The 26,933-nt window shown below is 36.6% G+C and overlaps 1 protein-coding gene across 4 annotated transcripts; it reads left to right on the top strand.

Annotated features, from left to right (window-relative positions):
• Positions 1-8: 8 nt before the first annotated feature.
• On the top strand, positions 9-25,233 carry LOC114743258 (uncharacterized). Of its 4 annotated transcripts, none has more exons than XM_028931460.1 (22): positions 9-439; positions 961-1,168; positions 2,038-2,279; positions 2,821-2,901; positions 3,055-3,132; positions 3,207-3,266; positions 3,343-3,447; positions 6,693-6,803; positions 8,593-8,663; positions 8,983-9,024; positions 9,579-9,684; positions 9,808-9,878; positions 11,752-11,882; positions 11,949-12,055; positions 12,149-12,191; positions 12,284-12,375; positions 19,445-19,493; positions 20,995-21,065; positions 21,979-22,098; positions 23,464-23,549; positions 24,047-24,092; positions 24,796-25,233. In XM_028931460.1, the coding sequence occupies exons 4-22, from the start codon at positions 2,899-2,901 to the stop codon at positions 24,841-24,843; spliced, it is 1,440 nt and encodes a 479-aa protein (XP_028787293.1). In that variant the 5' UTR covers positions 9-439; positions 961-1,168; positions 2,038-2,279; positions 2,821-2,898; the 3' UTR covers positions 24,844-25,233. The 4 variants fall into 4 exon arrangements, with proteins under 4 accessions (XP_028787293.1, XP_028787292.1, XP_028787291.1 ...); XM_028931459.1 differs by having other exon boundaries at positions 2,033-2,279; XM_028931458.1 differs by lacking the exon at positions 2,038-2,279.
• The last annotated feature ends 1,700 nt before the right edge of the window (positions 25,234-26,933 follow it).

The raw sequence follows: 26,933 nt of genomic DNA, 5'->3' as shown, positions 1-26,933 counted from the left end.
CTCCTTCTTCGTCTGCTCCCGTGTGTGTATATATATGTGTGCATATAAATAAATATACCTATACACACGCAAAAACAATTATTGGTTTTGTTAATTAACTGGCATTTCATGTCGCTTTTCCAGTCACAATTTTCTCCGTTTGTCCTCTCTGTTTCATGGCGTTGTTGAAATTTACAGCTTCATAATTGAGCCAAACGGATTTTTCTTCTAACGATCCACGCGCCGTGACTTGTGCACCGAGACCCATGATCTCTCTCTGGCTTTAAATTATTCCTCCTATTCTCGTCTGCATTTCTTAATTGGAATATTATAGTATTCATTTCAGAGCTGTGAGATCTCTAATTCTGGAGGGTTCGCCAGAACCGAAGGCAACTGATACATTTATTGCTTTCGGCGGGCTTTGCTTTAAATTCTGGGTCGTTGTGATATGCTGTTATTGGTACGTATTGTACTCTACGTCGATTTGGCTTTTTCTTGTGTTTGACATTGAGCAATAACAAGTCATAGTTGCTTGCCCGCATTTGATATCTTCTGGAGTCTTAGTAGGATGCTCGAAGTTTGCTTTTTTGTTCCTCTGGTACATTAAGGACTATACGTTAGAGTTTGATTGTTTTGGATTGTCGATGTTGTTGAACATGTTAATTTTAGACGCACTTACGAGTTCGGTAGTTGGTCAATGTAAGGTTGTACAGTATCTTGTAATGTGAAGCACTTGTCACCGTGTGGGGATTGTATCTGTTATGTTATTGTATGATCATATAATAAATTATTCTTATCGAAGGATTAACATTTTCTCATTGAAATAAGATGATATGTGATTGTATGGATGCTTCGGTTTTCTGGTATTAGCATATCTGTAAAAAGGATGTTGGGTATTAAAATATCCGTTGATACTTTTGCTTTGGGGTCTCTAATAAGACACTAAATGCTTCATGTGTTTGTTTGAGATATTTCTTACAGGAACTTTGTTTATGAGCTAAGGGGATATAATGAGAGAAAATATGCAGTAATCCGTAGGTGATAATGAAAGCAATCAGCTATGGTACAACTACATGTCATGCCCAAGACAGCCCTATTCTAGTAACTCCATGTCGTCAATTGAAAGTTCTTTGTATGGACTTAAAAATAATGGGATCCAGAGTCAAGTCTCCGGAATTCTTCTGGACAGGTAGTAGATGGAAATGGTTCAGTTTAATTTCCTTTTACTTATTTTATATTTTCTTTTGGTTGTCAAAGATCTTCTTAACTACTTATGTTCAAGCCTCGATTGATAATTGCTTTTGGTCAGGAGCCTTTCACATGAAAAATTTATAGAACAGAGACTAATTCATGTCAAAAGTATATTTTGCACTCTTAGGAGACTAAGAATTCTTAGCTAATCAAAATGAAAATGCTAAAGGAAAGAAATATACGTTTACATAGACTTCATGTGTTTAAATCACCCACATGCGCACACACGCGCACGCACACACTACATTCTCCTAATATTATCCGTGGTTCTTTCTTCTTGATTCTAATCATTACATTCTGAAAAAAATTTCATCATCATTTCATTATTTCCCTTCCAAGTACTATTAGCAATATCTTTTTGTTTGGTAAGGTTGTAGGGATCCATAGACCTGGTTTCAGTGAGATATGGCCGTGTTGTCAAATGAAGACAGTGGTCTTTTGCTTGTTCCTTTGTTGGTACTTCTGTTATCATTGTCGTTGGTGCGACAAAATCATGGTTTTGAGGATAAACAGGAGTTGGAACCTCTTTCTCCTTGTTTATTTTAGGGTTTGATATACTTAACCATGAGATTATGAAAATGTGGAAAGTTGTTGTTAAGGGCATTTTTTGCAGGCTTGAAATAGGTTCTTGTCTGACAGTGGATTTCAAATGACATTATTCTCCTTTTGGAGAATATTTTGACTTGCTAGGATTCTTGTCCTGGTGGTTTGTCTGAAATCTATATATCTGAATAATTGGATGGGAGATTTCTTTTTTATTTTTTGAGTGGGTGCATCACCTAATTAAGACTTGCTTGTCCAGTCTAGGCTTGTGGATGGACTTACTGTCTCTGGTCTGACCATCTTGTTTATTGGGATTTGATGTTTGCCAAATAAGGAGGGGAGTTTTAGTCTTGAAAACTTGCTGTCTAGAACATTGCCTAAGTTGGTGCCTAGCTATGGTGTTTTTTTCTAGACTGCCACGGATTATCTCCTTGTTGCCCAAAGTGATCCAAGGCATGTTTTACATCAAATTAATGGACGACAACCAAGTGTTAAATCTATCCCATGTGAGTGCTTAGAAATTCATTTCCCATACGATACTCTCCATCACTATATTTTTCAGATTAGGCATGGTCATTGATGGGACTCCATTTTCGGTACTTACCACTCATCATATTAGATTTTGGCTGGAGATAAAGATTAGGGATATCTTTTTTGTGGAGGTTTCCCCGCTTCTCTATAATATTTCTTGAGAAAATCACAAAAAAGACTAAGAAAATTGTGAAATTGCAAATGAGGTATTTTGTCAAAAATGTGTTGTCATTTGCAATTCAAAGTGTTGTAATAGGTTCCAATTTGCGATTTTACAATTTTCACTGTCTTTTTTTGTCATTTTCCCATATTTATTCTCTGCTAAATAATGTCTAAATAAAAAGTTACACAACAGAAGATGCAGCCAATCTAATTGACATTCTTCAATATTTCTGAATTCTTTCGCTAAATTCTAGAATATGAACTTCTTATCCCTATCTGTGTTCATTCTTTTTCATTAGTTTATATTTTGATTGAGCAGTATTTCAACTTCTGTTGTACTGTGTCGCAATGTAGGCGTAATTTTGATGCTCCACTAGCAAACAGAATTTCAAAAGCAGTGATGACCTCAATCACATCGAGGACCTAGAGGCTATGGTAATAAAGTTCAACACGACTTTTGAGTTAGTTTGTTCTAACACATCAAAGAATGGTTACAAGAGCAACACTGCATTGAGTTTTTGTATGTGATCTCTCTTGATCATACAAGAAGCTTGACATGACATATCAAATTATATGTTAATGGTGTAGGAGCTTTATTCAAGAGCCAGGGCACAGGAGGCAGAGATCCTATCCCTTCGTGAACAGATTGCTGTTGCTTGTGTGAAAGTATGAAATTTAAACCAGAAATATTATTCGTTCATCATTGATATTTGAAGAAATTAATTAATTTATCGCAGCAGGAATTGCAGCTGTTGAATGAAAAATACAAATTAGAGAGAAAATTCTCTGAACTAAGAATGGTATGTGATTTCCTTGAAAAGTTATCTTCTAGCTTCTTACTTTGACAAAGATGATTTTGAAAATTTGTTTGCTTAGGCAATTGATGAAAAGCAAAATGAAGCCATTACTTCTGCATCCAATGAGTTGGCTCGTAGAAAGGGTGATCTTGAACAAAATTTAAAATTGGTTCATGATTTGAAGGTAAGTTAATTTTTCATGGTTGTGTTAGTGTTTTGCTTACATCAATAGGTGCCATCTTTGACCAGATGATCTATGTTTTTTCCTTCCCTGAACTATTCACTTTATGGTTTAGGGCAAGTAAGGAGCGTAGTGTTCCTTGTCAGTGTTCAGCTTTTGCAGGATTATTAGCGCAAAGTGCACCATAGAATAGGAAAACAGAAGCGTGAATAGTAATACAGAGAAGAACATTCGATTCATTCAACAAACTGAAACAGACCCACATTTCCGTTATAACTAGGCGAAGTGACTGACACCATTCTGGTTGTTACTCTTAATTACCTGACTTGTGGACCTAACTGATTGACCTCTTAACAGAAGCAGGGTTGACTTTGAAGGTCATCCATGACTGTCCATGTTGCCTTGTGACAATTTGATGGAAACTACTCCAGAATTACTGTATTATTAGATATAACCAGAAACGATCCACCAGCATAACCCAGTGGAAGAATACAGCCAAGGGGAAATCGGATAGACCGGTGCATTCGAGAACACCACTCTCCTCACTGTTCACTCACTATTTTCCGTGCCCCTTACATGCAACTAACAGATACTTATATCCGTTCCACTGCCTAACCGTCTGTTTACTAAAAACCACAATTACCCTTCTCATGCAATTCACACACACACCCTTATAAACCGGGCTCATGCCACTCACGCACACACCCTTATAAACTAGGCTACATTTGGGCTTTCTTTCTCACGTACGTATACTTAGGCTCAACACAATTATTTTGTCATTGGTTAAAATCGAAGCAAGAGTTTGTAATCCAAAGTTGCTTCTATCACTTCTTTTTCAGAAAGGGATTGTTTTTATGGCCTCTTAGTGGGTCACAGAACTAAGGGTGTATTAAGGGTGTGCCTTGTGAATCTTAAAGGAATTGGTCTTCTGAGTTACCATCTATAAAAGCACTCCACTTATGTTCTCAAGCAAAAGAGCTACAGCATAAGCTTAAGAATGTGAATTGAAACTGGGTATCCATCTCCATAACAATCTCACCATTTTGTTGCTGGCATTTTGTTCTTAATGCTTGTATAGTGCCATGGCCATGACTTTTTGCATAGTAGAAGTCAGATAGTTGATATTTAATTTTCTTTTTCTTGTAGAATCCTCCGGTTTCTTATCTGAATCTTCAATACCAATTTTATTTTACTGGTAATGAATGAGGCATAATATAATATAAAAAAGACATTCCCTTTTTGACTTTTGCTAATGTTATAATGCTTTCTTTTATTCATATTTCATATTATGAGACATGAGAAGATGATTTATCGAGGAATGAAACAAAATAGTCCCCCGCCCCCCCCCAGAATATTATACCTTCAGAGGTGACAAGAAATTCTGTAGCTTCAATCTTTAGTTTTTACCATGGCGTGGAATATGAGAGAAGTTAAAGATTGAAGCTACATTCTTTCTTTTGTCACTTTCAGCTAGTTGCTACCAATATTTGGTGAGGATATCATTGGTTGACCACCATCTCACCTTGCTCTAGTTTTTGAATGAAGATTTTGTGAAAATTCTCCCGCATAGTTTGACTTATGAATGCTCACTTAGATATCACTAGCCTTCTTGTAGAATAGGTAGTTTTCTCCAATCTTCATAGACATAGAATTAACAAAATAAGACGTAAAAAAGATTTTCTTAGCATTCCACACCTTGTACTTTGGATTATCTTTTGCAGGTTGAACAATCTCAACAGTCAAGTACTCTTAACCCTTCACTCGCAAACATGAGCACAGATTTACTGCACTGAAGGTAGTCTAGTCCATTCAGCATGTGGATGATGTTGGAAGTAGGTTGAGGGTCTTTAAATCTTGTAGGCTGGGGCATTCAACGTTGCACAATAGTATGAGGGGGCATATCTGAAGGGGGTAACTTTTTCCCTTCTGATTGTCTGAAGGCTGAATTTCAGCACTCTGACATGTCAAGAGCTAGCTCATGAAATAGGAAAAGGAGAGAGGCTGAGATGATGAGAGAAATAATTTCTCTGTAATTTTTTTTTGAAGGTGCCAAATAAATGTGTATAGGAAGAGACACTATAGGGTAGCCTCTCATTCCATCTTTATTCCATCCCATTTACAAGATATAGGTCAAAGGAGCTATTGAAATGAAGAAAAAAGGAAAGAAAATGAAAGAAAAATAAATAAATTAAAGGAATAATAACGACTTAAAAAACAGAATAAGCTGTTAAGGCTTATGTGGCAGGAAATCATGTCATCTAAATGTACGTGAGTTCAGGGGTTACTGGGAATTATGATTTGGCAGTAAAAGCAGCCATGGTGTGTGGCAAAAGGGAGGCTGTAAAACTTCTTGCTGAATTCAATCACATGCTGTTATGGTAGTTATTTAGTCAGTCATCTAACTTAGGTAAATAATTTGTAACCTGACTTGAGGAGTTGCTAAGTCAGTTGGTGAGAATTCCTATACACTATATGATATGAATCCTAATCCTAATCAGCAACAGTGGCGGAAGAAAAGGAGAATAGCTGGGTCAAATCCTTAGGCTGAAATTTGTATTAGTTTGAATAAGTTTTAAATTGTTTTATTTTGATTATTTTAGAGTTAGCTAAATAAGTGGGCTCTTGGCTGTTGAACAAGTCCACCAACGTTCTTTTCTGTTTACAAGTAGTTCCTAGATATTAGGAAGTATTTTATATTTTTCTGTTAATTACTTCAGTGTATTTTCGGTTTATAAATAGGCTAGCAAGCCTTAAGGCTAATCATCGTTGAGAAATAAAATATTATTTGAATTAGTTGGAAATTCTCTATTGATTTGGCTGTTGAGGGTGTGTAGAGTGAGATTCTTAGTTTACTCGTTCTTAATAGAATTTATCCTTGGCTACTACGGTTTATTAGTTGAGATTCTTACTTGAGAGATCCAGTGGGGTGTCATTGTCATTGTTCTCCCTTCATCTTAGAAAATCCGATTAGGATCCTAACACTATACCTCTTTCTTCTTCTACCTACCCCTATTCTCTTCCAACTATCATAATGATCATGGATGCCAATCATGTAAACAATTTGGGCCCTGTGATACTGAGCCCACTGATTTTTGCTAATGAAAAGCTTGAACATAAAAGGCATGGTTTCTTGTCTTGAAATTAGAGTTGCTTACGTTGAAACATGTATCTCATAAGGATGGTCTTATTGTTTTTAGTACATGGTTCTGTTGTCTGGCTGCTGTTCTTTATGATAAACTATATTATAGGCTGCAGAAGACGAGAGATATATCTTCATGTCATCGATGCTGGGGTTACTTGCTGAATATAGCTTATGGCCTCGTGTTATGAACGCTTCTTCAATATCTAACAGCATAAAGGTATGGATGGCGCAATACTGGAAAGGTGATTGGTGAAACATGCTATGTACTGATTTGCATAAATCTTGAATTGAACCTCTTTATCAGTTCTTTTCTTTAAAATGATCGTTATGGGAGATTTGTGAGCGAGACGCAATTTTTTGATATGTTCCTGAAATGTCTACTTAGTAGATGTGGATGATTGTTTATTGATATGATTTCATGTCACCAGAAAATATATTGCTGATGTGAACTTGTAAGGCCTATGGTGCTCCAATGAATAGAGGGAATACCGCTTTCCAATGCTCTTGGGAGCTGCGGGACATAATTTTTTATAGTGGTGCCCATTCCTCTTTTTTTCCCTCCTGTTTCTCCCAGCGGTGGCCATTCCACTTTATTAGTATTAATTCACTGTGAATTATTCGTTCGCAACCGACTACCTTTCTCTGCTCTTTCTAAGCCATTCCTCATTTGCAAATGGACGTACTCAATGAGGATCTATCTCAATGGTTCCATTACCTACTTAAATGGCTCAAGCGTTTTCTTTGTGAAATTTGAGTGACAATTTCATTGACTGTTATGTGGGTCAAACATATCAGTTGCACTGAAGTTATCTTTCCAACTGAATCAGTACCTCTTTAAGTAGCCTTCCTTCTTGTACTTCAGGCTCATTATGGGTTTGCTTGCTAAATAGTGAATGCTTCGATTGGCATGGTTGCTATCTCTATTGTTCTATACTTGATTTTATTTATTTTATGAAAAGGAAAAAGAAAATATCAGATTCTGGATCACTAAGGTCTATTATTATCAAGGTTGTTTGTGCAATTTCTGAGGGAAAACAGATTTAAATGCTTGCTTTTACTTAATCAGAAGGGGTGTGCAAGCTGGAGGAGGCAGGGAACATATTTCCCAGAATCACAGCAAGTTAGCAAAACTCAAATATGTTGGCAGACCAAGAAGGAAAAGAAAAAAAAAAAAAGAAAAAAGAAAAAAAAAAAAGGGAAAAAAAAATCAAAATGCAAATATACTTTAGTTTTTGAACGAAATTAATAAAGGGATATAAGTAGGAGGCAGAATCAAAACAAATTATCTCGGATTAAAGAGATTAAAGGAGAAGATGCTAAAGACCTATGGGAAGCACCTGTGATTTGCAACAGTCCCCTGCAAGATAGGTTGAAGGTGTCCAATGTGCCTAATTTGTTAGTTAGTGCTTCAAACGTGAGATGAGGAAAAACCTCTGTTGAAAGATATGCTATTTGACTTAGGTCTAAAGGATAAGTCAATCAAAGCATACCCACTTGAAAGTTTCCCTTATTGAAATGTCAGATCAGTTGCCACATGCTTTATTCTATTATGATTCACAATATTCTTTACAATACCAATTGTTGCCATATTTTCACAATATAAGGATAATCATTTCTTCCTATATTCTTCTAAGCCACCAAACCTCACAAATCTGATGATCTTGAGCTATAAATTTGCCTCTCGTGTTGCTTCTAATGACAACTTGTTTTCCTCTGCTACACGTGAGAAGATTTCCACGATCAAGTGTACAATATTGTGAAGTGGACCATCTTTCATTGATAGATCTTTCTCAATATGCTTTACTATAAACTTTTATGCCGCTATTTACGTGTTTTGACCCCCAAAGGAAGTGCTTTATAGCTGGCTTACTCAAGTATTGGCAAACCAAATTTATAGGAAAACTAGTTTTAGGTCTAGTACGAGAAAGATAAATGCATTTTCCAACTAATCTGTAAATCCACTAGTGTCAATTGGAGTATCTAATAGTTTTAGCCCTTCTTTTTAGGCTCATTGCAAAGGAGTCTCCGCTAACTTGCAACCAAACACTCCTATTCCTTCAAGGATGTTTAAAGCAAGGTATTAAAAACTAGATCTACAATTGAACTGGTCGAGGAATTGATTTATTGTTCAATGTTCGGATGATGATCAAATTATGCTTGAACTGGTCATAAGTACATAAATATATTTTTAATTATATAATGAATATCTTAAATGAAAGATAAATAGCAAAAGCATTAAATACATCTCTGACTTTGTCATTGTTGTTTGCACGTGAATATATGTATTTTGGGTGTGATTTCTGTTCATTTTCTTTTGTTTTCTCTCTGAAGTTTGTGTATATGGTTTAATAAATTGTTTTATCCACGATTTAAGTAATTATTATGTATTTATGCAGCATTTACACGATCAATTACAGTGGAGGATCCGAAGTTCGCATGTAAGATTGTGAATCTTCATTATCATGTATAATTTGTTCAGTCTTTCTTTGTTTTTGGCCCTTATTTTCTTGCTTAATTCTTGCTTTGTTGTTGGAGTAGCTGCACGTTCTCTTTGCAGTTAAGAGGAGGAAGCCGTATTCCCATTCATAGATATGAACAGAGTTGGAGACTTTTGTCAGTGTACATGATATCATAGTAAAATAATAGTATTTACCGTCTAGAACTATTCCAGAAAAGATCCCAAGAATTTAACCTTCATTATTAATCCAATTATTCTTGAAATCATAAGCAATTAAATTATTTTGGATTATTCTCTTTTCTGGTCTATGATTTGTTCTGCATAAAAAAGATTCCGTAATTTGAGCTGTCAACAGTATTTGTTTCATATATCTTGCCACTCATTCTAGGTGGTGTTCATTGTTGAATGTTGAAATATAGCTCTGTCACTAGTAAAATCTATATTTGATTTAATGGGTCATTTACAAAGGCCATAGATTTTTAGTTATCGCTAAATGACCATTTTCTTTTCTGTTTTTTTTTTTTTCCAGGACAGAATTAGAGATTTAAGTTCTGTGCTACAAAGTTACGGTGAAAATGGTGTTCGTGTTGAAAGTCCAGGATCTGGAAATTGGACAAATCATTTGTATAATCCATCCATGGTAGCAATACTATTGTCATATAGTCTCATTGCATGTGTTGTGCTTACTTTATCTGTGCTTCTTTAATTTTTGATTTAAAGTATTTTCTTTCTGATTTTATTGAAATCTAGGTTTTCTTTGCAGATTCAACATGATTTTCCACAGCACAATGTTAGGAATGAACAGCATGCACATTTGACGAGCAACATGGCACGGTATGTCCACTATGATGTTTTTTGGATGCTAGAAGCCTAGTTCCTAACGCGAATGTAAACTTTGCAATTAATAGGGTCAATCATCACATCTTAAGCTGATAGGTTCGTTTTATATGCAGTTTGGCTTTTCAATTTGATGTCCCTTACATATAATTTGAAAAGCAAAATGTGTTGGAAGGTATCTTTAACCACAGCCTAAACTCTAGCATGGGCTGCTATCAACCTGAATGCTAGCTGAGTTTTGATTTTAGCAAGTGAAAAGACAGTGATAATTTTCTAATCATCCAATATAATGTGATAGGACATGCATGCTTCTATGCTATGAGCCGTTACACATCTGCCCTCTCCATTTACATATAAGAATTACCTAAGGGTTTAGCAATTAAATTATGGTCATAAGATGAAATTTGCATAGTGTGGAATTGTAAATGATGTTTTGTTCTTAATTATTTCTATTTTAGTTATTTCATCATTTCCTATTGTCCCTTGCTGTCATACGACTCTAGAATAGATCCCTTTTGTGTCTATAAGTACTTGTGTAGTTGCCCCATTATATTAGTGACAGTATATAACCTTTTGTCGTGGTGTCAAGAGTTGGTAAGAGAGAAAAGTTGTGGATGCTTTGCCCACATGTTTAGCAAAGTTGTGGCCCCTCCCCGCCTCCTCTAATCAGCTTTTCCCCATGGTGGCTTCATTCCAGTAAACTTTTATTAGTCTCAAGGTGACCTTGAGCGTCACTGGTCTTTCTTTCATTTTTGTGTGGCCTTCATAGCTGCTAAGACAAGCTTTGCTGTTTTCTGGGTTCAATTTTGATCCAAGCACTGAAGAGATCTGTACAAAACTTGCCAACCGGCCTACTAATGTTGACAGAACTACAGCTAGACTCCAAGTGCCATTACGTGCCACTTCAGAATTGCTGGGACTGACACTGCTCAGTAATGTGTGAGCATGGAGAGCTCTTCCTTTGTCCACTGTTTGGCAAGAAGTGGTCACAAGCTCTGCATTGTGTTGTAACTCGTCACCTTCTTTAGTTGGGCCTCATTCAATTTTTTGAAGCTATCCTCTATTGTTCTTCACTCTTGATCAGTGCTATCCTTTGATTGTCACCTTTAGTCACCATCCCAAGGTGCTTCGATGAAAATACCTAGATTATCATCTTTTTATGATGATATCAAAATATGACCAAACCATCAACTTGTGTCATTACATCAACCACGAGAGCACCATATATTCTCAACATTTTTTGCATTTTCCTGAGGAAAAATTATTTACTGTTAACCATACACGGTTTTCCATTGCCATTTTTTTCATGTGGCTTTCATTGCCACGAGACCTTTTCTTTTAATTTGTAGCTTTCATTGCTATTGAGATGCTACCTTTCCCCATTTATGGCCTTAATTGTCATTCTTTTTCCTTTCTAAGCATTGACTTTCTTTGTCATGATAATTTTTTTTCTCTCATTCTGTACCCTGAGGCAACTTTTTGCATTTAGGTCCTTCATTGCTGTGTTTTTTTAAGTGACCAACTTGCATATCCACTTACCAGAGTTATCTAGTGATATTTTTCAAACTTAATCATCAACGTAGCCATGGAAGGCATGCATTCCCCAGCTTGACGTGGAATATTAGAATTGTAATTAATGTTATTTTTTTAGCTAATTTTGTTTTAATTATTCCATTATTCCCTAATGTTTTGAAATTTGTCCCTTGAGTAAGCCCCCTTTGCATAAAAGAAGGGGAAAAAAAAAAAGCATGTAATTGCCTCATTCTCAATAAGGAAATGTGAGACTTTAAAACTCTTTGTTGCTTACTAATATTGATTTGGCTTATTTTGTTTTGGATATATCTTCTTACTCATGAAATGACTTGTCCAGGGGTATATCGTTCTCTCAAATACATGATAATAATGTAATTCATGATAGAGCCAGAGAAAGAATGTTTAATGGCAACTGGTCTCAACCTTCACCGCAATATGATCAAGGTGCAATATCTTCCGTTTATGAAGATATTTTATGATTTAGAATTAAAGATGGACCGCATACCTTTATCCTAACCTGTTGCATCAATTTAGATGGCCCGGGCATAGAGAATTTTCAAATTATTGGTGAGGCTGTTCCTGGAGAGAAACTTCTTGGATGTGGATATCAAGTACGGGGGACTTCTCTTTGTATGTTTCAGGTTAAAATTCTTGCCAATCATTCTTGTATTGAAATTGCATCCAATTTCTCTCTCTTATTACTGATATCATCTTGACTGCTGGTTTTGCATTAGTGGGTCCGGCATCTTCAGGATGGTACTAGGCAATACATTGAAGGTGAAATGACCTCCATTTCTTTTTGCACTGAGTTGATGGCCCTGATAGAAGTTGAGCATAATATTTTATCGTTTTGTTGTTTCTTGGATCAGGTGCCACTAATCCTGAGTATGTAGTTACAGCTGATGATGTTGATAAAGTGATATCTGTTGAGTGCATTCCAATGGATGATGAAGGCCGTCAGGTTTGACAAAACTTTCTTTGCGAGTTTCAATAGTATAGGGCGTTATGAACATTACGCTGCATGCCCAATAAATGCGAGATATCAAGATTATGTTTATTAAATTCGTTATTAACAAAAAATTAATATTTTCCTTCCTGATCTATTTTCATCCGCGGTCACATCACATATTGTTTTCTGCAAGCCAAGGTTAGCACTTAGGATCTGCTTCACGTGGCTATGCAATTACGTTAATAAGATTCTCCTTCTCTTTCCACCTATATAAATTTGAGGAGGTTTTTGACAGCCACATGAGGAGCAGAACCATAATTGGATAGCTGTTAGCCAGTCATGGTGGTCAGCTTGAAAGAGTTACTGCTTAAGCCCAGGATAAAGAACCGAATTGGCCATTAAATTAGGCAAAGTACTAGTTCAGAATGTAATGGTTGGACCATGATTGACCTGGTCATGATTAAATTAATATATTTGAAATATGTGCTAACTATTTTAAGCAAGGAAGACAAAAGGTAATCACAAAAATATATGAAAAATTGATTTCAAATAAAAATAATAAAATCAATAAAAAATAGAAAGCGACTATAGATAATAAGTATGTATATAATTTTTAAAAGTTAATCATTATTTTATCGTCAAAAATAAAATAACGATGAGATGTAATACTCCTATCATGTATATACTTATTTTATGACTTAATAATTGTGATATACACAAACACATATTTCCTGCATATTTTCCTACTAGTATTTCTTTTCCAATGCTTGTAGTGTATAATTATGCATAAAATATGGCTTAGGTTTTGTAATTTAGAGAATGAAAATTGTGTATTTTATTGATGCTGTGATTGGGTATATATACAAAATAGAGGAGCCTAGGTATTAATGGCTCATTATTAGAAAATCATATCATATCGTATCCTATATACTAATTACAGGATATTTACATATCTTATAATATCTCCTATAATATCTCTACACTCCCCCTCAAGTTGGAGCATAGATATCAATCATGCCCAACTTGTTACAAAGATATTCAACTTGAACCCCATTAAGAGCTTTGGTGAGGAGATCACCCAATTGATCGCTGGATCTGACATGTCCTGTAGAGATGAAGTTTTCCTTGAGCTTGTCTCGGACGAAATGACAGTCAATCTCAATATGTTTCGTTCGTTCATGGAAGACCGAATTCGACGCTATGTGTAAGGCTGCTTTATTATCACACCATAGTTTTGCTGGTAACGAGGTTTTAAGACCAACCTCTTTTAGTAGCTGGTATATCCAAACTATCTCACATACAGATTGTGCCATGGTTCTGTATTCTGCTTCTGCACTTGATCTTGACACCACATTCTGTTTCTTGCTTTTCCAAGACACCAAATTGCCTCCTACAAAAACACAGTATCCTGTAGTGGATCGTCTCGTGGCTTTTGACCCACCATGATCAGCATCACAAAAGCACTCAATGTCTGTGTGACCATGATTTTTGTACAATATCCCACGACTCGGGGATCCCTTCAAGTAGTATAACACATGCTCTAAGGCTTCCCACTGTCGGACAGTTGGCGCAACCATAAATTGGCTAAGGACACTCACTGGATAGGTGATATCAGGATGAGTCACTGTAAGGTAATTCAACTTCCCAATCAGTCTCCTATACCTCTCTGGATTTTCAAACGGCTTGCTCTTAGCCGCCTCATCAGGATTTTCACATGGTATGCTACCATCAGCATCAAGCAGAGGATTATAGACCATAGGGAAGCTGGTCGGGGCAGCCCCTAGTTTCCCAGTTTCTTTCAGCAGATCAAGAACATACTTTTTCTGAGTCAATAAGATGCCTTTCTTGCTCCTCATGACTTCAATTCCTAGAAAGTACTTCAATGAACCCAGATCCTTCGTTTGAAAATGTGAGTTAAGGAATGACTTGAGTGATGAGATCCCCGAGGCATTATTTCCTGTAATCACAATGTCATCGACATACACAACCAGTAGGATCATGCCGGCACTTGTTTGCTGATAGAACACAGAATGATCACACTTACTCTGGTGCAGGCCAAAGTTCTTCACAACAGTACTAAATCTGTCAAACCATGCCCGAGGACTTTGCTTTAAGCCATAAAGGGATTTCTTAAGGCGACACACCTTTCCACACTCCCCTTGAGCAACAAAACCCGGTGGTTGCTCCATGTACACTTCTTCAAGGAGATCACCGTTTAAGAAGGCATTTTTGACATCTAACTGATGGAGATCCCAACTATAGGTAGTGGCCATGGAGATGAACAGACGAATAGAGGAGAGCTTGGCCACGGGGGAGAAAGTCTCAGAGTAGTCAATACCATACTTTTGGGCATAGCCTTTTGCAACGAGGCGAGCCTTGAGGTGTTCAAGTGTACCATCTGCCTTAACTTCAGGGGTCAACACCCATTTACACCCAATAGCTTTCTTTCCTGCTGGTAAATCCACTAAGGTCCACGTGCCAGCACAATGAAGGGTCGCCATCTCTTCTTCCATAGCAATACGCCAACCCAGGTGGGACAAGGCTTCATGAAGGGACTTAGGTACTGAAATAGTATCTAAAGAGGCAACAAAGGCACGAGAAACAGAGGGGAGGTGGTTATATGAAACAAAGGAAGAAATAGGATGGGCACAAGTATGTTTACCTTTGCGAAGGGCAATGGGCAAATCAAGGGAGGGATCTGGATCTGGAACAGGAGGTGTCTTAGAGTCAAGTAAGGGATCAGCATCTAGACCTGGAACAGGGTCAGGCTCAGGGTGCGGGATGCGTGCTGCAGGATCGGATGACGAAGCAGATAATGGTGGAGCAGAATGTGGCGCAACAGTAGGAATAGTTTCCTTCAAACGTCTGGTGTAAACCCGAGACAGAGGTGGTTGACCAGGTGCCAATACGGGAGCTGGTGCTGGTGGTGGGGTTGGACTGACTGAATATACCAGAAAGGTATCCTCCTCCGCTGGTGGGGAAGGTGAAGCAGAAGCGTTAGATGCAAAGTAGGCAACAGATTCCTGAAAAGTGACATCGGCTGAAACCAGATAACGATTCAGAGTAGGAGAGAAACACCGATAACCCTTTTGAACTCGAGAGTAGCCAAGAAAGACATTTAAGAGACGGGGTCCAATTTGGAGACTGTGGGACACACATCCCGAACAAAACAAACACAGCCAAAGATCTTATGATCAAGTGGGAACAAGGCTTTGGAAGGAAAGAGGGTGGTGTAGGGAATGTTACCATCAATGACAGAGGAGGGCATGCGATTAATAAGAAAGCAAGCTGTGGAGACAGCATTTGCCCAAAATGTTTTTGGAACCTACATTTGAAATAAAAGTGCACAGGCCACTTCTAATAAGTGACGATTTTTTCTTTCGGCAACACCATTCTGAGCCGGTGTATCCACACAAGAAGATTGATGAAGAATGCCGTGTTGAAGCATAAAAGAGTGAAAGGATTCAGAAAAATATTCTTTAGCATTATCACTGCGTAAGGTGTGGACAAGAGTATTGAATTGAGTTTTAATTTCAGCAACAAAAGCACAAAAGTGAGAGAAAAGCTCAGAACGATTTTTCATTAAATATAACCAAGTGGTACAGGAATAATCATCAACAAATGTGACAAAATATTTAAAACCACCTTTGGACTCAACTGGACATGGACCCCAAATATCGAAGTGCACTAACTCAAAAGGGGACGAAGCCTGTTTATTGACTCTAGACACTAACGGCAGACGATGATGTTTAACAAACTGACACGACTCACAATCTAAAGACGACAAATGCTGAAACTGAGGATAAACCCTTTTTAAAGAAGATAAAGATAAATGACCCAAATAACAATGTGCTTCAAACGGAGTGACACCACCAATACAAGCCACCGCACGAGACCCCTGATCATCAAGGAAGTAATGTCTGCCAAATTCGTAGCCCTTACCAATAATCTTCTTCGTCAAAAGATCCTGTATCAAGCAATGGTCAGGGAAAAGTGAGACCCAACAATTTAATTGGCGAGTAAGCTTGCTAGGGGACAAAAGGTTAAAAGCAAGATTAGGGACATTGAGTACAGATTTTAAGTGAATAGAAGGAGTAGGTTTAACAGTGCCAGATCCAAGGACACGAGAGTGGGAACCATCCGCAATGGTGATAGCAGAAGGGTTGGCATAAGAATTATAGCTAGAGAAGAGATGACGGTTACCTGTCATGTGGTCAGTAGCACCAGAGTCTATGATCCATTTGGAGGAAGAAGAGACAATGGCAGTAGCCTCATTACCTGTTGCACTAGCAGCATTCACGGGGGGATTTGCAAACTTTAATTGAGCATACTCGGTAGCTGAGATAGTAACCGTGTCATTGGCTGTTGTGGCCACATGGGCAGAGCTTTGTTGTTGTTGTTTGTTTTGCAGCTTACGACATGTGCGTTTAGTATGTCCCGGTTCCTTACAGTAGTAACATATCACTTCTTTGGGTTCTTGATTAACACCTCCTGGTTTCGGACCACTATGATTAGGGAGCCCTCGATTGTCATTCTGGCCTCGACTGAGTAATGCACTAGTGGGTGTAATGGGAGCTGAGGAAGGGTTTTGTTCAGTTCTCAGTACACGAGAGAAAGCTTCTTCAAGAGGGGATTTCAACTCCAAATAAAATTTGCGATCGAGCAGCCGCATACTGAGATGGCAGTGCAATCAGAAAACTCATGGTGGCCATCTGCTCGCGGTGAGACACATTAACTTTCCTATCATCAGAAATAGGCATAAGAACATTGAGCTCTTCATAGGTGCTTTTAAACTCCATAAAGAAGTTTGTGAGGGAACGATCAACTGGCATCTCAGACCAATAGAACGATCTGCAGATCTCGTAAATACGAGAGATGTTCTTTCCTGAGTATAAAAGTGCCAAATAATCCATTAGTTCTTTAACAAATTCACAATGAGTAATAGAAGGCATGATCTCATTGTCAATAGAGTCACGAAGTTGTAACAGAAGCCGTGCATCATCTCTTAACCATGACTTGCGAGAAGCATCCTTATCGTCAGGAGGATTGTCAGTCAAGTGATCTTCCTTCTCAATACTCCGAAAATAAATACGAATAGTCTTACTCTAGTCTAGACAATTTTTCCAAGTTAGTTTGTGTTCAGTAATCTTAGTGACTACTGGAACCACCTCAGGAACAACAGACTTGTTATCACCCATTAGGACAATAATTATCACAGCAACACTATTTAGCCAAATGGATCACACGAGGGACCACAAAAACAAATCAGAATTCCACAAACCAGAAAAAGACATATCAGAATTCCACAAACTAGAGTACCAACGCTCTCTCAGGAAGCCAAAGTGCTCTGAAGCACAACAAACAACGGGACCCGGGAAGTAGAAGCAGCAGGGATGGGTCGGAAAACAACAGATGACGCCGGAAACCGAGAGACAACGCCGGAAAACGGGACGGCGTGTGAACAGTGCAGGCTTAGGGTGACGGAGCGTGAAGGCCACGCGCTGCTTGGATGACGACGAGACTCCGGTTGTTGGCCGATCGGAACCTGCGACCTCCTTTGACCAGCGCATGTGCACTGTAGAGGGCAGGAAAATGGAGCTTTGTGGTAGCCGTGTGAACAGTGCAGGGATGCTGGTGAACAGTGCACAGACGTTGGAGGCAAGAAAAAACGTTTCTTTTAACCCTATTAAACTGGCTCTGATGCCATGTAATTTAGAGAATAAAAATTGTGTATTTTGTTGATACTCTGATTGGGTATATATACAAAATAGAGGAGCCTAAGTATTAATGGCTTATTACTAGGAAATCATATCATATCGTATCCTATATGCTAATTACAGGATATTTACATATCTTATAATATCTCCTATAATATCTCTACAGGTTTTAAGAAAATCTTAAAAAAAAAAAAAAAAAAAATTCTTCCAGTTCAACCGCTTACTGGTTTTAGTGACTTTAGCTGGTTTGATTGATTCTAGGCTGTTTGTCAATTCTTCTCCCCATTCCGGACTGGACTATGCATCAATTCACTAGTTTGCTGGTTAAACCGGTCAGTCTGGTCTTATTGAATAATAGAATTGGTAGCAACCACCTTTCAAGTCAAATCCAAAATAAAATGGCATAAAAATAAGAAAGCTTGAATATAAGTAAGCGACTTGATTGTAGAACCAACGAGAATAACAAGAATGGAAAACAAATAAAAAATCTATTGAAAACAGAATCAGCTTGGTCACCCCAATATGAATATGTGACCCATGGACAAAGCACTTCAATAGAATATCTAAATTATTATTGCTTAAGATAACTTGGAAGATATTAAGACAAAATGAAAGGCCCAGTAAAATTTTATTGTGACAAATGAATCCACTACTAGTATTACTCACAATTGGTTCAACATGACTATGTTAAACATATTATGTAAGAAACACTTTATCAAAGTGAAAACTGGGTGGCTGTCTAATTGGTACTCCTTTGGTTTCTTATTGAACCCATCTTGTAGATGCACTTACTATAAATTATTGTGTCATCTAATCATCAATCTTAAAATTGATGATATCCACTGCTGGCTTTGAGGTGGTGCATTTGAAATCATTGTAGTTATGATGATTAATGTCCATAGCTGACCCTAGGAATTAAGAAACTGCTTAGGAAATCAATCAGTCGTTAATGGATAGTGTGGTTGTTTAACGTTTACTTCATCTCATAGAGTAGTTTTTCTCCACAAATACCCATGTACTTTGACTCTTCAACATCATGAGAAATTAGACATTTTGTCTGGAACACACAAAAAAATTTCTATTAGACTATGAAGTCTATTTCAATATAATGGATTGTGTTGATGCGAAGGTAAGATGCAATAACAGACATTGAGGAATCTTGGTGTATCAGCATTAAAATTTGTTAAGGATTTAGGTTCCCTTGATCTTTTCCCTGCTTCCAGATGAATCCTATCATTCGAGATTTAATGAGTTATTGTAGCTGTGTTTTTTAGAAATAATATATAGTAGGAATGGTAGATATATCTCTTCTATGAAAATGTATTCCTGATTATTTCTTTCGTCAATCTTGTTGTCTTAATCAGGGGGAGCTAGTGAATCTTTTTGCTAATGATCAAAACAAAATTAGATGCGGTAAGTTTGTTTGCTGCTGGCTTTTAAAGCATCTACTTCAATTGGAATTTATTTTTCTTAACAAAGTGAAGATAACCTAACGTGCTAAAAGTTATTTTGTTAATATAAAAGGTGTCAAAACAAATTCGAGCTGCATTAGGTCTCTAAGTTTTCTCTTCTTCTTCTTCTTCTTTTTTTCTTTTTCTTTTTTTGGGGTGGGGGCGGGGGGGGGGGGGGGAGCGCTTCTAGTGTGAATTAACACCTATATTGCAAATTTACAAAAACTAAATTAATTATAAAAGAACTGTCGAATTGGGATTTCATTATATGCTTCCTACGAATGAACATAAACTCATGTCTGACATTTATTTTGATTAACAGCTAATTCCCTCAGGCTTGTGAAATTCCCTTTTGAGATAGAAAATGTGTATCTTATTCTAGAATGTGGCTTTCATGATATACTTCCTACGAATGAACAAAGATAAACTCATGTCCGACTTTTATTTTGATTAACAACTGATTCCCTCATGGTTATGAACTTCCCTTTTGATATAGAAAATGTGTATCTGATATTAGGATTATAGCTATTTTCATGTTCATATATCCTAACTTAATCCCTTAGGCTCAATAGAATTTAGAATAATGGCTTCGCATGCATACAACCTTTAATTTCCCTCATTAGCGCTTATATATTTCCCTGACTCGATCTAAGCCTATTTCTCTGGGGATCTCCTATTGCAATTCCCCTCTCAATGCGTAACGCAATAGATTTAATGCATAAACGGTGGCTTATAATTTGTGGTTAATTAAAATAGAATGATAGATTAATTATGACAGAAATCAACTACACTAGGTCTTTATACAATCATAAATCAGCAAACAAATCCATCCAAACGCCAAATCTAAGGGGGAATGCATGACTAGACATCCATGGCTTGTAGATATGCTAAATCCCTCTATTTGTACTCCAAAAACGTCTTTTCACATCATGCATCAATTCGTCATGAAAAATAGACAAATTTGGTTCAAAAAACATTATAAAACATGTCAGAAGATGGGGTTTGGGTATGAAACATGGCAGGAGATAAAATTGGGAGATAAGTAAATAATGCAAAATGTACAAATGCGTATGAAAAGTTTTTACTTTTTTTTTTTTTGGTTTGAAAGAGATAGTTTGTCTTCTATCTTAGTGGTAGAGATGAGGGTCATTCCAATTTTGCTTCACTAGCCAAAGGTTTAGTGTAGTTGGTTCTTCCTTTATGAAAATTGAAGTGAAAGAAATAGGGAATAAAGTATGAGTAATAGTGGATCAGATATATCTTTCATATAAAACTAGTGAGAGCACTCATGCATTGTCATGAAATAAAAATAGTGCTATAGGCATTAGTAACTGTACAACTTAGGCAATGCACATTTTTATCTTTGACTGATTCATGCATACTTGTGGCCGTATATCCATTGGCTTTCATTACTTCATCCTCTCCTGATTTGTTCTAAACACATTCTTCTGATGAATTTATAGATCCCGAAATGCAGCGAGAGATTGACACTAACCTGTCTAAAGGAAAAGCAACATTCCATGTTCAACTTCTAGTAAGTCTGGTTTTTTGCTTCCCAGATCTTTATGCCATCTGATAATATTTGTCAGAGGAGAATACTCTAAATGAGATCATTGACTTAATTACTTAGCCACATGCCCTGTATGTCTATTTGTAAATCAATAAACCTGCAGAGATGTTCTATGAATTTTTTATTATTTTGTTAAAAAGTAACTACATGGTACAAGCACAACAATGCAGAACTAGAACCTCAAGAATATAAGAGGTTTGCCAACTTTTGAGAGGTTGTATCTCTCCACAACACTTAGATGCAATCCTTATTCTTCCCCCTTTCATTCTCGACTATCATCTCTATATATCCCACTAAAAATTTCTTTAACTGCTCCCTCCTACCTCTTCATCATCATCCCTTCTTTTGGTCCTTCACTTTTCTTTCTTTTTGTATATAAACTTTGGGTCCTTTGTTGGAGCAGTAGCCCCACCATTTTCACCTTCCGTTGCTACATTATGTCTCCTGTTGCATGTTTTGGTGCCAGCAACGGATTGTTGGACCATAAACCAGTTGCATCATGTGCTCAATGGGGACTGACAGTTTACAAGTTTGGGAGGAGGCCCCTATTTATAGGCCTAAGACAAAGTGAAGTTTACAACAACGGCCCTAGACCTAAAAGAATACCAAGGAGTTAGTCTATTTACATATACAGTAATTTAAAAATAACTTAGTACTTCCACAGTTTTCAACATAGTGAATTGGATTATTTGTTCTTATTTGAAGTTTAAACATTTACAATAGGCAATCTGCTGTGCTAAACTAATTTGTAGGCTTTCAGCATTTTGCATCTAATTCTTTTGGATATAATCTGTATTTTATTTTAGATGAAATATTATTTGTGCCAGATTAGTGAATTTAACTTGCATATCTAATTTTTCCTGCTCATTTCTCATAGATGGATTCTTCCGAAAATTGGGAGCCAGCAACTCTATTCTTAAGACGATCAGGGTACCAAATTAAGATTAATAGGTCAGAAGAAGTGGTAGTAGAAGAGAAATTCTCCTCAGAGTTATCGGTATGTCCTATGATATCACAGTCCTTATAATAGTTTAATTGCAGTGGTTTCAATGTAAATCAAGAAATTACATTTCTCACATATTTGGTTGCATGGTATATCAACTGCAAGTTGACAACTAATAGAACATATGGCTCTTAGAAGAACTCATGGTTAAAATTATTTAGCCAAGCATTGTCAATGTGCAGTATATACATTGAATCTCACAAATTATGCTCTGTGATTTTGTGAATTTACTGTACATAAGCAATATTTTATTTTCTCTTACATCTATTTTGTTCATCTTTATGGCTATGGAAACACCTGGTTGGAAAAATAACCCTTGACAGAAATGGAATGTTGGAATGCTGATTTACCCCAGAAGATGCTTATTATCAAGTATGACCCTATTGGAATCATCAGTCAACATAGAGTAAGGCTGCTGGTTGAAGTGCTAACTCAAATACAAGATTGATATTCAAGAAGCTTTTGTACCAACAGCAAAATTCAACACTATTAAAGTACTCTCCATGACATCTGGTCTTGATTGGCCGCCTCACCAACTTGATATGTAGAATGCTTTCTAAGGGGGTTATTTAAAGGATGGTGTGTATATGGAAGTATTCACTTGGCTCCCAAATTAAGTACAATGTTCATAAAGGGTGGGAATTAAATAAGTCACTCTATAAATTTGTTAGATTCTGGACATGAGGATTGAAAATGTTTCCCTGGGGCTTGAGGGCTGTGGTGATTGTGTAGGACACAACGATGGCAACAAAGGTTGATTCATGGCTCCTTTTATGTTTTGTTGTTCATAGACATGAAAGGAAGGGGTCAATGGGGAATTACTTCAGTTTATGCTTGTTGAATGTTGACATCACCTAGGAGTTAAGCAGGTGAGGGGATTAACAGTGTACACTTCTTTAATTTCTTTACTAATTAGAATGGTACGGATTAACCTGTTCTACTCTCTTCATTGATCACAATTATACCGTGAATATCCCTCTACTTTTGCTTTCCAGTTCACTGGTTTCCCTTGAAGTTTCCAGCAGTTAACCTTGATGTCGCCTGTTTCATGACAATACTTGCACCAAGGTCTTTGTTTCTTATATTATTTATCTATAGGAGAGACGTGATTGTTATAGTGCCCGGTTCCATGATTACAGAAATGACTGCAGAAAATATATTAAAATAGTTGATCTATAGTTGTAAGAATAATCTCTCAATATTGTGAGAGTTGGACCATATACATGTTCGGGGACAACTTTCTGCCCTTTCTGTTTGGCATATGACTCCAATTTCTTCTTGAATCAGAATTATTTTGCTGATAACTGTATCTTGTTTAAGGAGTTAAAATCACACTTTATTTTATTGTTTTTTCTGCAGATTAAAGTTCCTTGTGGTCTCACAACACAGTTTGTATTAACATGCTCAAATGGATCTTCCCGTCCTTTATGCACACATGATGTCCGGTAATGCTTGTACTCTGTTCCTGTTGAAAACTAAGTCCTGTAAAGTTTCACTAGTTTCCAAACATTTTCTTTGAATCGAGTACTCTAGCTTTGGTAAATTATGATGGGTGCCATGTGCTCCAAATATACACTTTCAAATGCCTGAGCATAGCCTTGTTTCTAGAGACAAGAGTTGATAGACAAAATCTCCTATTAACTCTTGTTTCTACTGTAGTCTCCTATCGTTCATAATACTTGGGGTTAAGCTTCCTGACAATAAGTAACCGAAGTTATATTCATTGTTCTGTTCCCCTCATCCTTAATCCTGGTTTAATTTATGGTTCTTGTGAACTTCCTTTTAAACAATTTAGATCAAGTAAAATTTTCCCTAGGATTTTCCTTGGACATTGCTACACGTGGTTTCTATTGGAAAGAATCTAGTATCGATAAATCGTGCATAGCATGCATACATTTGATATTTGGATTATTAACAGTGTTCATTGCCCTTCATTTTGTAGAATGCGTGACACTCTTGTGTTGACCATGCGTATGTATCAGAGTAAGGTATGGCTTTGCGTTTTGAGAAATGAGTGTATATCGCTGGCAAAGCCATTGACAAGTAAATGTAGCATTGTGATAGTATGACATATTTAATGGACTTTATTGCTTATCAAAAGATGCCATGACTTATGAAACACAGAAACTGTGATACTTGTTACCCTTGGTGGGGTAATTTTATGTATCCGTTGCATAACCTTCATATATTTCTTTTCAAACAAGGAATGGGGAGGCAAGCTCATCTGTTTTTACCCTTGTAGATTTGAAAACCAAGCATTACCGTGGTGACTTTAATTTGATTTTCCATTGGAAACAAGTTTTCCCAAATTTTTATACAACTTGAATTACTCTTGCCAGAGCTAAAACCTGCCGTCTTTCCTTAAATCTTTCATCAGCTTTTTGCTTCTTCCTGGTTCGTAAGTGGTAGATGTAACACCATTCTTAGTTTTGCTCAATAGCTAGATGGCCTCTCATGCACTACGCAGAATTTCATAAACGAGTCTCAATATTCATGGTGAATAGTGCAGCATACTATGAAGTCTATATTTTTTTTTATATTAATCAAATATTGGTTTCTTTCATCATGTCTGAAGCTATATTGTATCCATAGTTGACAGCAATCTTGTAAACGAGTTGCTGTGAAATAATTAGGTACTGGGTTTGTCTGACATTTCTTCTTTTTGGAACTTTCATTCTTCTGGGTTTACAGGCATTGGATGACAAAAGGAAAGGAAAGGAGAAGCATGATCTCTCATAACCGTGTCCAGGCTCAACACTTCCATATAGAAAAGAAAGGTATTATAGTGAATTAATACTTCACCAGGAGATATTTTACAATTATTTTCATTCAATTATTATTATTATTATTGCTATTAATTTATAAATGTTACGATGTGAGTAAGAATTACAGTATGCAATTTTTTTACCGATACAACTGATGGCTGCCTCGTGGCCTTCCCTGTATGCATATTGTTTACCTCACTTTAACAAGGTTATTCAAAGTTCTGATGATTGAGCCTGGTGTTTTCTTTCTCTCAATCTTATATCATCACGATTTAATTTCTTTTTAGTTAATTGCTAATTGATGTTAATGTGCATAAAAACCGTTGTAAGCAAAAAATCCAAACAGCTTTTGTTATGTTCGTTATCTTTCTCCCCATGTGACCCAGCTTAATATGTTATAACATATTTGAATATGGATTCGGTGTACTATTTAGAGAATTGCATTATGTGCTCTACTTTTTACTTGTCTGATTTAATACTACCTATAAACCTATTAATAAAAAAACACGTTGTATTTAAAATTTAATTTAGTTGTAAGTTATTTCTTATAAATAAATCCTGAGGCAAAAATTAGATGTTGGAGATTTTTAGAACTTTAGAAAAATATCCTTTAAAATATATTGTAGAAACAAAAATGGTACACCTTTGAATATTATTGCTTGAATGAAGAACTTACATTGAGTCAAATATGGGGGCAAGAAATGTAGGCAACAAGTGAAAAATAAACCTAAACATAGTATCTAAATCTATCCTATCATATCTAATCTAGTTATCTTAGATATATGGGATATTTACAAAATAATCAAGAGTTTTTCATTAATTGCTAATAGGCCTAATTGGGCCTGAGTTTATAACTCAACACTCCCCCTCAAGCTGGAGAGTAGACATTGATCATTTCCAGCTTGGACATGAGTTCTTCAAATCTGGGTCTTATTAAAAAAGCCTTTATAAGTAGGTCTACCACTTGGGAACATGACCGGACGTGAGATATTGCGAGGATCTTTGACTATCTTTTTTTTTTTTTCAAATAAAGTGTCGATCAATCTCTACATGTTTTGTCCAATCGTGTTGAATAGGATTTTTGGCCATTTTAACAGCTGATTTTTTATTACAAAACATTTGTATTGGCAAGGTCACATCTTTCTTGAGTCCCTTGAGTAACATTAGTAGCCATATACCTTTGCACATTCCTTGTGCTAACGTTCTAAGTTCAGATTCTACAAGGCTTCCAGAAACAATTTCTTGCTTCTCACTTCTCCATGTCACCAGATTACCCCAAACATAGGTGGCGTATCTAGAAGAACCTCCATAATCAGCATCTGTGAAGATTTCAATACCTCCCGTGTTTTCCTTGTTGAAAAATAGGCCATTTCCAGGAGTCATCTTGAAATAGTGTAGAATCCTCATTACAAGATTCATATGTTCCTCATTAGGAGCACTCATGTATTGACTAGCCATATTTACAGGAAAAGAAATATTTGGCCTAGTGTGTGACAAGTTGATCAACTTCCCTACAAATCTGCTGTGTACCTTCGTGCATCAATAGGTGGAGGAAGAGGCTCATCCTCCTTTACTTGTAATTTCTTTTCCAAATTGCTTTTTAGTTAATTGCTAATCGATATTAATCTGCATAAAACTGTTGTTAACAACTTACTTTATAGCAATTGATGCTGTCATCAGAATTGTACTTCTTAGTGAATATTCATATCCAACAACAAATTTGAGAGGAAGATTAACAATTTCCCAAGTGTCATTTTTCTTTAATGCATCTAATTCCTTCTTTACTGCCTTTCTCCATTCAACTTCCTTATATGCTTCATGAATGTTTTGTGAAAGTTTTTCTAATGACACATTATGTACGAATGCCTTTAGTTTGGGAGACAACCTATCATAAGATTGTATACATCCTTGCTCTCTTTCTGAGGGCTATAGGTAACTCATCATCTTGATTTTCTACTTCAGCATTTAGAGTAAGGAATCAGATAGACCTTACCTCGAGTGAGCATCTCTAATGGTTTGTAGATTCTCAGGTTGAGTCTGACTCCTCTGCTGTAAGTGAATCGT

The sequence above is a fragment of the Neltuma alba genome, unplaced genomic scaffold (genome assembly GCF_004799145.2).
Source record: "Neltuma alba isolate B1F8T4 unplaced genomic scaffold, ASM479914v2 tig00003988_pilon, whole genome shotgun sequence".
NCBI lineage: Eukaryota > Viridiplantae > Streptophyta > Magnoliopsida > Fabales > Fabaceae > Neltuma > Neltuma alba.
The sequence above is the reverse complement of the archived record's forward strand: the minus strand, read 5'-3'. Positions and strand labels throughout refer to the sequence as shown.

What these genes read in the sequence shown, in the direction of transcription:
- LOC114743258 (XM_028931458.1), top strand. An exon ending in TCAAGGATGTTTAAAGCAAG is followed by an intron (nt 8,664 to 8,982) that starts GTATTAAAAACT and finishes GTATTTATGCAG; the next exon opens with CATTTACACGATCAATTACA. An exon ending in AATATCTTCCGTTTATGAAG is followed by an intron (nt 11,883 to 11,948) that starts ATATTTTATGAT and finishes GCATCAATTTAG; the next exon opens with ATGGCCCGGGCATAGAGAAT.